Raw genomic sequence first — 18,500 nt, 5'->3', positions numbered from 1 at the left:
CTGAATGGGACAGTAAGTTAGAGCCAAAAATAACAAAAAATAATTCATCTCAAATCAGTCCCGCTCTGATAAAAAATAAAGTAAAAGGTGAGAATCCTCCCGTCTTCAGATCCGCCCCGTTTACATCTCCATCTCCCGACGTAGAGATAAAGCAACGGGTCTATCGAGATTCGCGTTTTCCTTGCTCCCCTTCGTAATTCCCGTAAATACATTTTAAGTCCATGTGCTTTTCCAAGACGACGATTCTCCCCTTTTTTTAATTTTTCATTTATTCCACTCATGGGCTCAACCCATAATTATGAGAAGCAGATATGGCAGGGTCAAAACCTCATCTTCAAGTAATTATGAGAAGAAGATTAGACAATCTTCGGATTTCCGTACTGAAACAAATGCCGATGCCATCGACTTTTTCAGAATCGCGAGTTCAATCTCTATAAAATCCACGCAAACAAACAAACAAACAAACACCGCAGGCGTTGGCCCATATTTGTACAGCCAAAATGAGGCCTCTTGCGGCGGTGGCGGCGCAGCACGTCGGCGTGTGGGTGTCGACAATCTGGGGGCTGCAGGAGCGGCGGTTTCGCATCGTCTACAACGCAGCCGCCTCCGCCGCGCGCTCCCTCGCAGTCTCCCTTATCCACTGCCTCTTGGTGATTACAAGATGATCCCCCCCCCTAAAAATTTTCATTTAATTTCTCTGGTTTTATTGATATATAAGTGCATTGATTGAGTACAATCGGTTGTAGTTTCTGGAGATTCAACTATTGGGTTTGCATTTTATTGTTATTTAAATAATATTATCTGCATAGTGAAAAAAAGGTGAGATCAATAATTTTTCATCAGTTTTATCATTTTCGTTAATATTAAAATTCCAAAAGATATTTCTAAGTCACTGTTGTTATTTTGGAGTGTGGTGAAAGTGAAGCAGGAGAAAATATTATTGCCTAGACTTGGTACACCATGTCTCTTTTTTTTTTGAAAAACTTCAAATATCACCTCCCGTGGTTTCGCACTTTTTTATTTTTGTATCCTATAGTTTAAAGTGTATCAATTTAGTAGCCTATAGTTTCATACTCTCTCATTTTAGTATCCCGTGGTTTAAAGTGCATCAATTTAGTACCATGTGGTTTCATTTTTCTCTTTTCATCGGATCCTCTATTAATATTTCGTTAAATTATATACAAAAAACTTCATATACCCTATCTAGGTTTATCGAATATTTACTTTAGTATCCTTTAGTTTTAATTTTGTGACTGATTTTTTTTCCTTCGTTAATATTTCGTTAAATTATATACAAAAAACTTCAGATACCCTACCTAGGTTTATCGAATATTTACTTTAGTATACTTTAGTTTTAATTTTGTCATTGATTTATTTTTACTCTGTTAATATTCCGTTAAATTATATACAAAAAATTTTAGATACCCTACTTAGGTTTATCGAATATTTACTTTAGTACACTTTAGTTTTAATTTTGTGAGTGATTTATTTTTCCTCCGTTAATATTTCGTTAAATTATATACAAAAAACTTCAGATACCCTACCTAGGTTTATCGAATTTTTTTTATTATTCATTTCACTAATTTTTTCATTAAATCAATGACAATGTTAAAATTAAAGGGTACTAAATTATATACTTCAGATACCCTACCTAGGTTTATCGAATATTTACTTTAGTACCCTTTAGTTTTAATTTTGTGACTGATTTTTTGTCCTCCGTTAATATTTCGTTAAATTATATACAAAAAACTTCAGATACCCTACCTAGGTTTATCGAATATTTACTTTAGTACCCTTTAATTTTAACATTGTCATTGATTTAATGAAAAAATTAGTGAAATGAATAATAAAAAAAGAAAAATGAAACCAAACGGTTCTAACTTGATATACGTTAAACCACAGGGTACTAAAGTGAGAAAGTGCGAAACCACAGGAGCTAACTTTGTGCACTTTAAACCATAGGGTACTAAAGTGAGAAAGAGTGATAAAATTTACTTATTTTTTTATAAGTTACTGGTTGGCCATATGAGTTTTAAAAAGATAATAATTTTCAAAATTTAGAAGTAGTGAAATTTCTCAAATGGTGTTCATTTTAAAGGAGGGATGTAATATAATATAATATAATAATAATAATAATAGAAGGTAAATGACGTGGACGGTCTATGAATGACGTGGTGCACCAAGTCCATGCACTAATTTTCCTTTTAGAGAGAGAGAGAGAGAGAGAGAGAGAGAGAGGGGTGTGTTACATGTTCGGAACCGCCGCGGCCCATGATTGGTGGGTGGGTGGCAACTACTAGGGGTGGCAATTCAGCTCGGTGTTCGCGAGTCAGCTCGTGTTCGGCTCGAAATGAGCTCGAGATCGGCTCTCTCGTTTAGTAAACGATAAACGAGCTGAACACGAGCTGGATTTTTCAGCTCGTGTTCGGCTCGATACAGCTGAATACATATATTTTATATTTATATAATTTATTTAATTATATTTTTATATATAAATAAATAATTATACATAATATATATTTTATTATTTAATTTTTAGTAAAATAAAAATATAATGCAAGTTTAATTATAAAAAGACTCATTTATACATAAAGTTTCAACTATTAGATCAAAGTCTAATGGATAAGATTTTATAAATTTATTTTTTATATATATTCAATCTAATTCGTTTTAACTAATTGTTCTTTAGCTAGCTCGTGAGCCACACGAGCTGAATTTTTCGGCTCGATACTTTAATGAGCCAGCTCGTGTTTGGCTCGTTTAATAAACGATCCGAACACGAGCCGACCCCAGCTCGCTCGTGTTCAGCTCGTTTACACCCCTAGCAACTACCACCTCTTGGGTTGGTGGGTACATTTTTTGATACGCATACGCCGGGCCTTGGGCCCTGGTTGTACCATTATGAAAGATATATACACAGGGATTTGGTTTTTAGGATGAAATTGGACCAGTTCATCACAACTGATTTGGTGCAACGAATCCAAAGGACAATTTGGATATCTTTTGCAATTTGTACACAGTTATCATCACAAGTTTGTAAGAATTAAATTTATTCGAAATAATTCGATGGATTTTCTTATAATACAAATAACTTTCCTTCAATTCCAATGATTTGAAGTCTGATTGTATCAATATTATGATTGATGATTAAGAAGCCGCATCGTTGTCACATCAATGACACATCGCCATTCGGTCAACTAAATTAGACATTAAAGAGCAAACTCTCCTTACATTCATGATCTAACTAACGAAAGCCAAATGCCATAACGTACGGTCCCACAATTACATGCTCGAAGACGACAGAATCAAATGTTGATCCTTAATCTATCTTAAAACCATCAAATGCTACATTGTCATATTATTATTGTACATAAAACAAGACATTACTCTGCTACAATCTGATAACTGCACAATTTAACATATACAAATAAGACCGATGTATGCGTGTGTATGTACGTATGTATGTTAACTTTGAAGGAAGGATTCAACAGATAGTGCAGCAAAAGAAGACGCACCGAAACTGGTTGTTTCTTGTGCTCTACTGTACTCTAATACTTACTGAGTCACTGATTGTATGCGATTAGTGAGTTCACACGTTGCAAAACGAATTCAAAATGATGCTATGCCTTCAAATATCCATTCTCTTCGAGGTAAGTGACTACTTGTTCAGCCATAGCTTTAGGGGTCTGGTATTTTCCGTCTTTCAACTGTATTACTATCTGCAGAAGCCAATTGAAACTCTCAATTTGTAGGTATTTAATCCGCACAAGAAGACGAAATACAACACACAGACATAAGAAACATAAGTAGAATACAGTAATGTGTATATATGGAAACTTGAAACATATATTAACCACAATAGTGTCTCCTCACAATTGTAACTCACCTCACAATCCATGGGTGGCTCATATGGATCATCTATTCCAGTAAAACCTGCGAGAACATCAATTTAGTTTCAATATGAAATGCTCTCAGGAAGCTGATCGATACGAGTATGCATTACTAAACTTAGAAGGTTATAACTGAAAAAACAAATACTTAATGCAAAAGTGACTAGGCAGCATACAAAATTATAATTTTTCTAGGGGAAAAACGAACAATGATGAGATCCTAGAAAAGACCTTTGATCTTTCCTGCGCGTGCTAGTTTATACAAGCCTTTTGGATCCCTTTCTTCACAAACCTTCAGGGGCACATCCATGAAAACCTTAAAAACTCTCTTGTTAGAATACTCATACCAGAGGGTTCTGCTAATTATTTGGGTTTCAAAAACGTAGAAATGTAGTTACTTCAATAAACATAGAATCGGGCACTAGAGCACGGCAAGCATCTCGGTCTCTTCTGTATGGAGAGATCAAACTGGCCGTGCATATTACACCAGCATCCGCAAAAAGCTTTGCTACTTCCCGTACAAAAAATTACACAAAATATACAGAAATTAAAAAGAAAACAAAACACAATAGAATTAGTTCTTTCTCCAAAAGTTCTTTCATAGAACAAAAATGATAAAATCAAGGAAACTAACTTGTAAGAGGAGCTTAATAGAGTACAAGATATCAAATCATACCAACTCTGCATATGTTTTCTGCACGATCCTCTGCTTTGAAACTCAGATCTTTGTTTAGACCATGTCTAAGATTGTCACCATCTGCAACCTCTGCTTTGCCGGTTGCCTTTTGCCTTTTGCCTTTTGCTTGCTGCTTCTCTCGATCCTGTTCTCGATCCTGTTTTGTTTACTCATTTGGAGCTCTGTATTGGGTACTGTTTGTTCACTTCAGTTTGGGGGAAGTTTAGGGGATCTTTTGTTGGCTGTCCATTGTCCTTTGTGGGCTCGAGTGTTTTGAACCACCCTGTAATCTATGTAAAATAGGGTTTACCCCTGTTTAATCAAAAAAAAGATTGTCACCATCAAGGACATAAGAAACATGTCCTCTGCAATGCAACTGTCGGTTAAGCATGGATGCAAGAGTGCTTTTTCCTGAAACTCGCACAGATGGTTAGAGTAAGGAAACCTGATAAGACATTACAATAAGTAAAATAACTAAGAGTTAGAATTTATACTTACAAATCAGTAAATATTGCCCCAGCTGAAAAGTTAAATAACAGAGAATTAGAGTTTTCACCCACAAACCTGAACCACTGAAACCTGTGATCCATATGACACATCCTTTTTGCATCAATAGATTTTGCCTCTCAAGTTTACCAATCGAACACTCATGCCATACGATGTTTGTTGACATTCCAACAGTAGTCCTTACAAGGTTCTCCATCACTGATAAAATGAAATCCACAACCAGGCAAGAATTGATGAAAGTAATATATGAAAGTGAAAATTCTTGCCAATGTTAAGTGCTGACTACACAACCAAAATGCCAAGGAAATTTAGAACTAGAAATCCGACTTTGTCATTTAGGTCCATCCAACTTTGCGTCTTTAGAAATTCAAACCAAATGTAATAGCTACATGAGTAGCTTAACAAGCCTTCCTCACTGACTAGATCATGTAAAATAATGCAAGTCAGGTATGAAATGTGACAATATTCTTTTTTTTTATGCAGTGAGTAAAAACTTAAAACTCCAAATCCTATCTACGCTTCATCAACCATTGTATATATAAATTCTACTTTACATGGTTAGGGAATTGACTGTGTGTCTCAAGTAATCGAAACCTTCTTGATTGATGTCTTGCCAACAGAATCCATTCAAGATATATTCTATCAGTTTACTAGATAATGAAGGCACTCATTTATTGTTTGCAAGACATTAAAGAAAACAATCAGAATATACAACGGTCTTTGTGAACACCTCCTGATTGCTTAATATTCAGATCACACTTTCATATATCACATCTTCCTGTATTAGTATTTGTGATACATGAGTGGAACACATGTAAACTGTTTTAGCAAGGGACTTCCCTGAGGATCCCATTCCATAAAGTGTCATAGAAAGAAATGCAGAATTTGACTGCAGTTACCATTGCCTCACAGCAGCAACCGAAAATTTCCGTCAGAAAAAGATGCCCAACATAGTATGGAGACAATGTCTTAAATTCTATGCCCATGTCATTTGCTGCTTTTCCTGGCCCTTTAATCACCTTCAACATATTTCTTTGTACAATAATGACCCCTATGGCCCTACCTAACTACCATGCTTTACTTAAATCATTGCTCCGTACCATTTCTCAATGTCAAGGTCCTAAATAATTAAAATTTTGATCGATGACTTGCCGACAAACAAAAATTTTCCATGACGATACCTTGCATTAAAGAGCTGAACTATCATACAATAACGGATATCACCAGTATTTGTTCTCAAGATGGCAGACAATTTCCGTTATCACCAATCCTATCTCTCCAACCAGAAAGCGACTTAAGCTCCTTCATATGTACCCTTCATCGCTGGCCTACAGAGTGCACATGGTCAGTTGGGTCTTTTTCTTGAGAAAAGCTAAACAAGCAAGATATTTAATTTTCTATTTTCTAAAATCAAACAGATCGAAATATCCATATCGCATCGAAAAGAGCAGTTAGCCGTTTTAAGTATGCCACATTTTCCAATTTCCCCCTTGACAATTAAATCACTAATCAATAAGTTAATTTGTTTAAGCAGTAGACCGATAAGATTGATTTCTAATGGTTATATCTCAAATCTACCCTTTAAGCATATAAAAATACAACTTGTATAACAAATTAAGAACACAATAACATATACCAATTTATTCAGTTTGTTTAACTCTTTTCAAGAACCAAATTAATAATAGAGAACTGAATGGTAAAATAGAATTGTCTCACATTTTGAGAACCGTCTTACTGTCCCCACCAAATTTTTGTTCCCGAACAAGGCCCTTGTCGCAGCCAAACCCGACTTCTTCCGAAACCAAAATGACAAAGTCAAATGACTAAGTCGGATTGGTTCAGTCCGTACCATTTGGTTTACTGGTTTGGACCAAATAGTCCGAGCCAGTAGTAGAGATGTCAACGGGTCGGGTTCGGAGCGGATTTTCAAAAACCCAAACCCGAACCCGACTCCAAACCCGAACCCAAACCCGAACCCGAACCCGAACCCGAAATTTGAATCCGAAACAATTATTTCTTTTTTCAATATTTCAAAATACATTATATTAAATCTAAATTTTTAAAATACAAGTTCAAATATAACATCAAATTTATATATATATATATTATATAATACAAAATAAATTCGGGTTCGGGTCGGGTACAATCAAAATCTATGTTCGAATCCATATCCGCCGGGTCGGGTACAGTCAAAAACTTATTAGTAACTTTTTTTTGTCATGTCTTTGTTTGTTTTGAAGGAGAAGTCCATCAGCATTTGCCCGAATTGCATTGCAAACTAACCAATGACGACAAGAAAAGACATGTCTGCGGACCCGGCACATCCAACCACATATTATTTTGGAAAGTAAAATATATATAAAAATATGAGTTTTTTTGCATTTAGCCCCCTCTTTATTTATTTATTTATTTTTTGTAAATGATCTATGCAAATTTATATTTGCTGCAATGATTCTCTTCTTGCCACACGAACTATATGATCCACAGGCAATTTGGATACAATAATTTATTTACCATGCTAAATGAATTACCTTATTCTTTATGACTTACGCCCACATGTTTATAAAGGCAAAAAGAATAAGGAAGCTCACGTGCAGCTAAAACAAAGAAAAGACGGTAATTTATTTATAGTATTTAAATTATTATATTCAACTTGAAATTTTAATATAATGCTCGTACGACATTTCAAATATAAATTATATAAAATTGCAGGAGCTATTTGCTAAAAAAAATGAGGGGGCTGAATGCGAAAAAAAAAAATATATATATATATATATATATATATATATATATATATATAGCTAGCACGAGATCTCAAGAACTACTTCTCTCAAACAAAGACACAAACACCTTACACTCAGAAAAAATAAAATAAAATAAAATAAATCTCACATCTCATTCAGTAGTAACTCATCCGAAAACACAGAGGAATCGACCCTATACCTGTCTCGGCCGCATCCCCGCCGCGCCCCCCCCGGCTCCATTGCGACGCTCTCGCTCCGCCGACTCCTCGACCTCGCCACCTCCCCACCCCCGCTCCTCCCCCACCCCCGCAACCCTAACCCCGGCGGCGCCGCCCCGGGAACGGATGCGGCGGCGCACCTCCTCGCCGCCGCCGCCGCCGCCGCCGGCGCTAGGGCAAACGCGAGCATCTCCTTCCCCCGGCACCCGCACTACTACGTTAAGAAGCGGCGAGGAGAGAGGCGGTGGAGGGGGTGATGAGGAGTACGCTAAGGTCGTCGATCTATGCTGGGGCGATATATATATATATAGAGAGAGAGCGAGAGAGAGGAATTGTGGAGGGGGAGGGGTGAGCGGGGGGTGTTGGGTTTCTCTGCATTGAGGTTTTCAAATAATTGTTGATTAGTTAGTATTTAAAGGATAACAAGTTTCATCTGTAATGGATTACAAAGAAAAAAAAAAAACTATCCCTCTAAAAATGAATTATTCTTACATAAACTCTTAGTATGGTTGAAAATTCAATTCTCTGTTCGAAATGAGCTCCAGGCCAATCGCTAGTTTAATAAATGAGTCAAATACGAACTGAAATTTTTTAGCTTGATGTAATTTGAATATATGTGTATATATATGTTATAAAAAATTTTCCTATTTGAATTTCAGGCCAACGCAAATATAAAAAAAATTATATTGTATAAATTTTAATTATTAGATTTAGATTTTAATTTTTTAATTTTTTTTCAACTTTTCATCCTATAGTAAAACTGGCAATTTAGCTTACTGTTTGCAAGTCAAGCCGTATTTAGCTTTTTAATAAAAAAAAGTTGACCATGAGCTGTATTTTTTATCTAGATATTTTAATGAACAAACTTTTGTTCAAATCGACTGTTCCTGATGCAAATGATAAAGAACTTAATAATTGACATCCGAGATCTTAAATTCCAATCTTAGTCCATTCACATTTCAGTACGTGACTGTGATTTTGAGACTTGATAATGTCGTCACATAAGATGAATATCCAATGGAATTAATAATGTCACGTTTTAAGCGTTGGATTTGTGACTTTTCTGCATTGATGGTTGAGGTTGATTATGCAACGGTAAACGTGGGTAAATTAAGAATTAGATACTCTCTAAGCTCCACATACTCATCAAATAATGAGATTGCTTTAGTTAAATCGATTAATGTGGCCTTTTTTTTTTCCCGTGGAATATGAAGTGGCATTCTCTTGTGGTGGTTGAATTGGAATGTTCATGGAATTAACAGTACAGTGTTTTAATTGACCCACTCCATCTGAAATATGGCATATCTTTCAATATATACACTAGGAATTAAAGTCGATACATTAGATCATCAATTACAATTACAACTATGTTGACTCAAATGACTCACAGTACCTAGCATAATTCGAAGCTAATTATTTTATATTACTAACTGAGTTTCTTTCTAAAAAATAAAATAAATAAATAATTGTTGTTTTTCTTTAAATAATAATAATAATAATATTGGTTCAAACAACGTTGAAATACATATTATATATTTTATGAACAAAAAAGTGGAGAAACATTGTTCCAAAATCATTTTAATTAGTACAATAGAAAACCAAACACTATATTTTCCAATAATAATGGGTCATGATTTGAATATAATTAACTTGCCCGTGAATTTGACTGATTACTTACTTTCATTCGGGAGACAGATAAAAGTAGAATTTCAATTTGAATATTAATTACTTTGAACAACATATTGAGCTCATCATTTTCCATGGTCATTTGTAAATTCTGAAATTCTAATATGGCCCAAATTTATATGCAGATAGAGAGTCAGACTTCTTTTGAAGTTAAAATAAATTATGAACCATCAATAGGCTGTGTGAAGGGCAGTCAATGAGCCGAACACATACTATCTCGTTAAAATATCAAACTAAAAAATTCTTTTCAGCTCATTCTTTTAACAACACTGAACATGTGTTGAGCAAACAGTAAACTAGATTGCCAACCCAACTATTAGGTGCAAAATTAAAAGAAAATTAGAAAATTGAAATCTTACTCTAATAATTAAAATTTACAAAATATAAATCTCTTTACATTTAAGTTGGCATAAAATCCAAATAATAAAATTATTTAATATATAGGTATATATATTATTCAAGTTATATCGAGTCGAATACAAGCAAGTCAACCTAAATTCTTGTTTGGCTCGTTTGTTAAACAAGCATATCTGTCTTGAGCTTGTTTTTGAGTCGAATATGTGAGTTGACTTACGAACAGCGAACTGAATTGCCATATCGATCTCGAGCTAACTTTCGAGCTGACTCGTGAACAGCGAACTGGATTACTAGCCCTAGCTAGCTGTGTAGTATTAACATTACTCTAATGTAAATTTGGTACCAAACAAATCACGAGCTAATTAAACTAAAATTATACTAACATCACACCAAAGACCTATTCCTCCTGTGGCCCTTTGGCCTCCTCTCTATCTCCACCACCTCCTTCCCTACAACACCGCCTCCACCATCACACCCACCTCCGCCGCGGAAACCGCTTCTTCCGGCAGCTGCCGCACTCCCCGGCTTCTTGAAGAAGCTCTTCAACCCCCTCACCAGCTTCGCCCCGAAGCTCCACCTATCCCTCCCGCCGGCACCGGAGCACTCCGCGCCTCCGCCGTCTTCCGCGTCGTCCGGCAGTATCCGGAAGCTGGCCGACGACCCCTGCAGCCCCGGCTCGCCATCCTCGACCGACTGCAGGCACCGCCGCAGCGCGGCGATCTCGCGCTCGAGCCCCTCGATGCGGAAGCTGGTGGCCTGCATGGAGGACCGGAGCTGCGCCGACTGGCGGAGCGCCGCGTCGCGGTTGAGGATCGCGCCGAGGGTGGTGGCCACGCCGCCGCCACTGCCGCTGCCGTTGTTGTTGTTGTTGTTGTTGTGCGACGGCTTGACGGCCGAGGACGCTGCGGCGGCGGTGGCGGCAGTGCGGGGGAAGAAGGAGCGGTGGGTGTTGAGCTGCTCGACGAGCATGGCCTGGACGACGAAGCGGAGCGGCAGGCGGGGGTTCTGCACGAGGTGCATGAACAGGCTGTGGGAGAGCTTCGTGCAGTTTACGCTGTAGCAGAGCCGGGACTTCTCTTCCTCCGTTAGCTTGTCTTCGTGGTTCTGTCGTATAATGCAAATATGCATACATTCCGTAGAATATATAGTAAGTAACGCTAGAATATTCTTAAAAGTAAATAATGTAAAATTTTAAATTTCACGTCTCCGTGAACCTATTGCACTACCACTGATTATCTTCTAATTTGTAGAAGACTATCAGATTTATAAGCAGAGAAAAAAAAAAAAACAAAGGAAATGCATTTCAATGAATTGCAGGGAGACAGTATTTAAGTAAAACATTTTGAAAAATCTGAGCTTGATATTGAATGCAACTCCAGGTGAGAAAAAGGAAGTTAAACTTGAACAAGTTTCCAGACAAGTAGCAGCAGAAAAGCAAAAGAACTTTCGTGGGGAGCTCTCCAACAACGCCTCATTGAAGAGTCCCCATTAGCTGTTGCGTCTCAGTTTTTTCTTTATCTAAAAATTATAATTTTTTCTCCAAATTTATTTTTTTTTTTTAGTTTTAGTATTAAAAAGTACCTAATGAATTCTTGATTAGAAGGCAGATCAGAAACTCCCCAACAAAGCATCGTTGAGAAGCTTTCAATTTAGGGTTTAGTAAGTAAGTAAGAAAGAAAAGATAAAAAAAAAAGTGAAAAAAATAAAAAATAAAAATAAAAATCTGAATGCTTTATAAAGAGTGCACATCTAATTATATATTTTATTTATTAAATGTAAAAAAAATTAAATTCATAAAGTTATATTTGACTGATATATTTTAAACTAAAGAATAACATTTTAAAAACTGTCAAAATATATGACTTAGTTACAATCTAAGAAAAGATTAATTATTAACTTCAGAGAAAGATAAACTATTTTAATTTTGAAAAATTAAAAGGAACATATAGCATAATATTTTATATAGTTTTTTGAAGAAAAAATATGTGAAATGCAAAAATGAAAAAATCAAATGCAATCTAAATATAACAAAAATCCCAAACAAAATACTATATATAATACATAAGAAAGTAAATATAAATTAGTTTTACAACAACTTGTAGTCTAATATAATTTTATTTGAAAAAAATTTCATGATCTGCTCCAAAGCAAATGACGACAGAATTCGAATTTACATTATTTTGTTAAATTTATCTTTTTTTATTTCGCATTCACATTTTTTATTATTTGAAAGACGAAATGGATGTTTTTTTTTTCTTTTTTGAACAAAAAAGTATGAGCAATGTAAAGTAAAAAAATTAATTAAGTGTAATCCAAATATACCAAAAGGCTCAAAAAAACCTATATAACATATAAGAAAATAAACATATATACTACGTAAGTCATGTTATAGTGACAGATACTCCACAATAAGCTTTTTTTTTAAAAAAAAAAAATGCATGTTGTTGTGTTCACAGAATATATACAAAAATAGACAAGGGATTTTTTGTTTTTTGTTGTTAAATTTACCATTTTTTAACTCAATCTTTAACCTAACTTTTTCTTATTTATATTTTTAACTATTTTTTTAAAAAAAAACTTTTTTTTTTAAGAGATAGGTAGCACACTACCCACTTCGTTTATTTCATTTAGAAATAAACTTAGCTGGAAATATGAATCAACTAGGATTCGAACTTAACTTGGGTCTCAGATACCAGCCACCAAACCATTTACCACTTGCTCTAGGGACGGTCGGTATTACAAATTAGATTGTTGCCCACTACTTTCTCAGAATCAGATTTTGAAATGCTTATTGTGTTTCGAGTAATACTAAGACCTAGTATGGTTATAAGATGGTTAAAAATATTATTTTTATTTTATAAGAAATCGAAAAATAATTAAAGTGTTATAATTTTTATTTTTTAATGCTTTAAAATTACTATTGTAACAGACATCGAAGAAGGATGCGGTTATATATATATATTTTTTCTTTTGCAGTGGTTGCAACCATAATTTTATAGTATAAAAAAAATAAAGAGTAAAAATATTTTTATAATTTTTAGACTTTATATAGTATAAAAATAATATTTTTAATTGGACATTATATTTTAAAACTATGTCTAAGCTTTAAAGATGTCCGTGAACCGGGTCTGGTCTAAGTAATTAATATACTGTACCTATACCCTAAAAAGAAATGATTACAAAAAAATATATATACCCTACCCATTTAACTTCAGGTCGGATTCGGATTTGGGTACTAAAGTTACTAATACACCCATCGGGTCTATTTGAGCGGGTCTGGGTAGTGACTACCCGTATACTACCCGTTCAAGACCGGATATGGATCGGGTCTAGATTGGATACGGATATCCGTATAAATATATTTTTTTTATAAACTTTATTAAATTGTCAATAGACAAACTATAAAGCCCACCATAAAAAAACTCGCATTCTAATAAGTTGTACCGTCCAATAAAATTTATTCAAAAGAAATATTGTCGCTGATGATGATGATGACACTGATGATGATGACGACAATGAAATATTGTTGGCGGAGATGAAATGAAAAAAATGAGTAGAAAACAAAGAGTAAAAAAATTAGAAAAAAGTAATGAGTAAAAGAGACGGCTAGGGTTTCATTAGGATGAAAATACGTAGTGACTCAACATCTATAAGTCATATTAAAATTGATCCTTCAACTTTAAAAGTTTATTTTTTTTTTATTTACTATCGGATATTTCATCGGATCCGGGTCCGGGTCCGGATTTGAAAACTATTCCAGACCCTACCCATTTAAAAGTTAAGTTTGGGTCGGGTCCAAATCGGATATGGGTATAAAATATCCGGACCCATACCCGAAACTTTAATGGGTAATTTTTTTTATCCGTATACTATTCATTTTTTATCGGGTCCGGTTCGTGTCCGGTTCGGGTCCGGATAGGGTCCGGGTCGGGTGTGAGATATCGGATATTTTGGACACCTTTACTAAGCTTACTTTAATATTGTAGTGGCTAAAAATAGCTATTTCAGTTTTTTTTTTTTTAATGCTTTAAATGTTCACGAATTTTAAAGTACTTTTTTTTTTTTTTCTCATCAACTTTTTTGATGGCATCGCCGACCGTAAGTTTATAATTTATAATATAACATAAAACAAACTAAAAAGATAATGAGGAAAAAATTTAGGAAGCTCTCCAACATCTCTTTTCGAGGAGTCCTAATTTGTCATCCCATATCATTTTTATCTTAATTTAAAAATTATAATTTTTTCCTAAAAAATTAAATTTATTTTTAAATTTTAATATTACAAATATATAACGAACTATTAAATGGAGACTAATACGTGACCACAAATCGAGAGCTCTCAATCAGCTCAAGTTCTATCTCAATAATAAAAGCGATTCACCACATTTCCTTTCTGATATCGTAATTTTAATTTAAAAAATTAAAAAAAATAATGGCGAATATAGAAATTAAATAAAATTACCTCAAGATAGTGATCGACGATCCGATAGAGCAGGTCGTGGTCGTGCGCGCACCGCGCCCGCATCGCCTCCGCCACCGCCCCAAACTCCTCCGGGGGCAGCGCCGCCACCTCCTCGAGCCACCCCCCGCCCCCTCCGTCCCGTCCCGTCTCCGGCGCCGGCGCCGCCGCACCCGCGAGCGCCTCCACGCACCGCGCGAGGAGCGGCGCCGCGGGGGGCGGCGCCGCCGCCGAGGAGCGCCGCGCACGATCGGAGCGCCGCCGCCGCGCGCGCGCGCGTCCGTCGCCACCTCCCGGAAGAAGTATCCTCCGTGCGCGCCACCAGATCGCCGGCGAGGTCGAGCCACTCCGCGGCGGCGCGCACGCGGGGAGGGTGGAGGGGGTGAGGGCGACGCCGGGGCCGTAGCCGGAGATAACGGCGGCGGCGAAGGCCTCGCCGTCAGCCCTGACGGCGGGATCACGGCGACGTCGAGGACTCCGTTAGCAGGCGTCGCAGGTAACGCTATGCGTTACAATCGGATCCTGCCCATTAAAAATTTTCAGGTATTTGCGTAAAAAACAAAGCATCATTTTTTGAATAAAAAATATTTCAAAATTTTAAATTACTATTCTACCGTATGATTTTTTATTTAATTTTAAAATTTATATTAATTCTTATTTTTAATAAATTTATTATAAGAATTATATGAAATATACTAAATTAAATCTATAAAATTAACGACACATTCAAATTTTAAAATCAATTCAGAATGAATATAGTTCAAACAAGTTATATACACTTTACCAATGTTCTTTAAAAAATTACAAAAAATTAGCACATATTTCTGAAAAAAGAGCATAAAAAAAACAAAAAATTCTGCTCAACATAAAAACTTTTTTTTTTTTCCATACTATGTGCAATTGTAAGCAAACGCTTTATTTTAAAACTAAATTCAATAAGAAATATTAAATAATCAAACTCTGAACTTGAAATCTCGAGAACTAATCATCAAACAATTATAATTAACAACTATTACATTTGTGTAGAATAAAAGTTTGGCGTCCAATTTATAGAAATAGCAATTTCAACTTAGTAATTATTCGATCATGCATTGTCTTGTAATAGTTATTATTATTATATACATGTTGGAACATTTAACATTTTTAACATTTAAAAGAAAATACCAAAAAGAAAGGTATTACACTGTTCCTGATATTTTTTTACCCTGAATTTTTAATAATTAAAATGAGTAAATAGCTCAGAAAAAGGAGAAAATTATTATATAATACTAAACTTAAAGTAACGGAAAAAAGGCCATTAAATGAGGGAAATAAATGAGTTTGGGATTCATCATAAATTGTTGTCCAAAAAAGAATTTCCTGTCACTGTTAGAAGTAAAGAGAAGTGTCGGGTACTTTATGTGGTAAACGGGGCCCGATAGAATATGAACCGTTGGATCTCGAATCAACGGTGATTAGCTCCTCTGCTACATTTCGGGAGGTGGACCCCCGTGCCCTTCTTTAATTGGGAATTAATTAATTAATTACTTAGTTAATTAAATTTGCTTTTATTATGTAACTGCAGAGGTGGAATTTTATTGGACCAAAATAGGAAGGTGATGTGGTGTGACATGTAAGAGGTAAAAATGTGCGGAGACCCCTCAATTTTTGTTTTTTTTAAATTGACAATTACTTAACTTCAAAAAAAAAAAATTTCATTTGAGTTTTTTATTGTTAATTATTATTACGTTAATAATGTTATCAAATTTGATGATCCAATTGGTTATTAACTATTAATTAATTTCTTAATCTAGTAAAATTATCAATAAATTTGGTAAAATTTTAATACTTTTACTAAACTTACTGACTTTTAAGAAAATAAAAATAAAGCGGTCTCGGTCAAAAAAAACAAAATTGAGGAGGAATTGAGAGGATCTTCATATATTAATTTCAAATTAAGATAGAAGTAAATTAGATTCGTTAAATTTGATAAAATTCAATCGATAAATTATTAAGCTCTAGAGTTTGGTGTAAGAGTTTGAGAAAAAAGATCTTACAAAAAGATTAAGCAATGTTTGAAGCGGAAATAGTTGGAAATAGTAATAAAAAATATTGTAGATGTTTTTCTTTAGCAATTTAATTTTTTAGCTGTAGCAATTTTATAGGATATGATCATAGAATGTTATTTCTTAGGACTCATCTTTTATTATAACAAATTTCTATTTTCTTAGCCAAACACAACCAAAATAATTAATAAGCGACGAAACTAAAATTCTATTTTTAAATTCACCTCAAAAATAAAATTAATAAATAAACACTAAATTAGTATTTATGTTTGTAGAATTGAGATCTTACCCTGTGCAGATGAAAACATTGATCGTCTAATCGGATCACGACGTCGGTATTGCATCCATTAGCCCGCGACCTTCAAAAATCAAAATAACTATTTTTTTTTCAAAAAAAAAAAACTTCACAATACATTTTTTTTATTTACACTATTACTTTAAGCCAAAGTTTTAGTACATATACAATTTTTTATAATAAAAAATATTAAAAAATACAAATCTTGTTTTCTTTTTCCCTCCTAATGAATATTTGAAATTTTCAAATAATTACAGTTTTTGATCCAAAAATTATAATTCGACGATCCTTTCTGGTTTGTAAACTTAGCATTTCTCATAAAATGAAGGCCATACCAAGCGGAGACTACGCTCCGTAGCGACAAGGACGGCGGCAAACAAGAGGAGCGGAGACGAGTCAAGGCCGACGACGACGGCGACGAAAGCGAAGGCGAATTGAGGCACTCTTTCTCTTTCTCTTCCGGTTCGTCTCCTTCCTCCTCTTCTTGATCATCTTCATAAATTGTTTCCACCACACCCAAATCTTGCCACCCTCTCATCTCCATCACCTGGTGATCTTATTTTCTCTCTTTTATTATTATTATTATTATTATTATTATTTTCTCCTGGTAAAGAGAAGTGCTTTTGCAATGGGGCTTTTGTGCTTCTATATATCTACTAATTATTCCATTGCAAAAATTAAAAGTGGGGGGAGTTAAATTTTTTTTGGGGGAGTTAAAGGGGGGATGATGCATTAAATGCATGCATGTGAAGGAGTAGGGCCATAAATGAGGTACAAACCCATCTCTATCTCTTACACTCTGTGCTACATACGGAGATCTTGGCACAATTTTTAGTTGTTTGAGTTAAAATTTGTTTCCATTTTTATTTTTGGCAAAGATATGCTCCAAAATTTGCTACATTAATTAATTAGAGAATTAAATGCGCCAGAACAATCCCAAATTCTCCTAATTCCATTTTTAATTGATGCACTACAATATAAACTCATGTCAAAATATTTTGATTGTAATTAACAATTTATAAATTTGGTTTGATTTTTTTTTTTTTTTTTTTTTTGTGGGTGCAAATTTATGCTCCTGGATTTGCTGCACTGATTAAATTCCTTGTTTGGTTTGGTCAAATGTTTTTTTTTTTTGTTTTTTTGTTTTTGCTGTTAAATTTTATTTTAATGCAGTTGCCATAATTAGTCCAAGTTTCCAGTTCGAGCGCCACAATTTAACCTTATTTTGACTTGTAATTAATAATAATATTTAGTGTTAATTGCATATAGCTCTTTATAAACATATCGACTAGCAAATAAATTTCTATACAAGTTAACTTTTTATTTTTATCCTTACAAATGTTAGTGATATTCATATTTGTCCCGCTGGTTTGCTACCGTTAGAGCACCATTTATTTTTTAACAGCAGTTAAGTGAAATGACATTTTTTCACTTACAAATATTTTTCTCAAAATCCTCCCTAAAAAATATTTTATCTAATAATATAAGAGAGGTAAAAAGATCAATTTTAACTCAATCGCTAATCAGAATTAAATATTTTACTAATGGTTAACTATTTTTTTAACGAATCTTAACAGCAAGTGTATATTTGAAAACGGTAGGACTTTTATAGGGATAAAAATA

At 34.6% G+C, this 18,500-nt stretch overlaps 2 protein-coding genes across 8 annotated transcripts; both read right to left on the bottom strand.

Annotated features, from left to right (window-relative positions):
• On the bottom strand, positions 3,330-8,458 carry LOC109707326 (adenylyl-sulfate kinase 3-like). 7 transcript variants are annotated; one of them, XM_020228511.1, is made up of 9 exons: positions 8,017-8,458; positions 6,255-6,401; positions 5,137-5,271; positions 4,906-4,983; positions 4,567-4,644; positions 4,289-4,407; positions 4,122-4,206; positions 3,887-3,933; positions 3,330-3,719 (listed from the first exon to the last, which is right to left on the bottom strand). In XM_020228511.1, exons 2-9 carry the CDS (start codon positions 6,259-6,261, stop codon positions 3,621-3,623), a joined length of 648 nt encoding a protein of 215 aa, XP_020084100.1. In that variant the 5' UTR covers positions 6,262-6,401; positions 8,017-8,458; the 3' UTR covers positions 3,330-3,620. The 7 variants fall into 7 exon arrangements, with proteins under 7 accessions (XP_020084100.1, XP_020084137.1, XP_020084107.1 ...); XM_020228548.1 differs by having other exon boundaries at positions 3,887-3,938; positions 4,139-4,206; positions 4,906-4,977; positions 5,131-5,271; positions 8,017-8,457; XM_020228518.1 differs by having other exon boundaries at positions 4,289-4,401; positions 4,906-4,977; positions 5,131-5,271; positions 8,017-8,457.
• On the bottom strand, positions 10,117-17,695 carry LOC109718340 (BTB/POZ domain-containing protein At3g49900). The gene is given in 6 exon segments (XM_020244530.1): positions 10,117-11,182; positions 14,541-14,742; positions 14,744-14,897; positions 14,900-15,059; positions 16,872-16,941; positions 17,213-17,695. Coding segments are annotated over 6 exon segments (1,515 nt in total). The 5' UTR covers positions 17,422-17,695; the 3' UTR covers positions 10,117-10,462.

The sequence above is a fragment of the Ananas comosus genome, linkage group 1 (assembly GCF_001540865.1).
Source record: "Ananas comosus cultivar F153 linkage group 1, ASM154086v1, whole genome shotgun sequence".
NCBI lineage: Eukaryota > Viridiplantae > Streptophyta > Magnoliopsida > Poales > Bromeliaceae > Ananas > Ananas comosus.
The sequence above is the reverse complement of the archived record's forward strand: the minus strand, read 5'-3'. Positions and strand labels throughout refer to the sequence as shown.

Coding starts and splice junctions, on each gene's coding strand:
- LOC109707326 (XM_020228511.1), bottom strand. Junction 4,645..4,905: donor TGTTTCTTATGTCCTTGATG/GTGACAATCTTT, acceptor AGGTTGCAGATG/GTGACAATCTTAGACATGGT. Junction 3,720..3,886: donor AGCCACCCATGGATTGTGAG/GTGAGTTACAAT, acceptor TGGCTTCTGCAG/ATAGTAATACAGTTGAAAGA.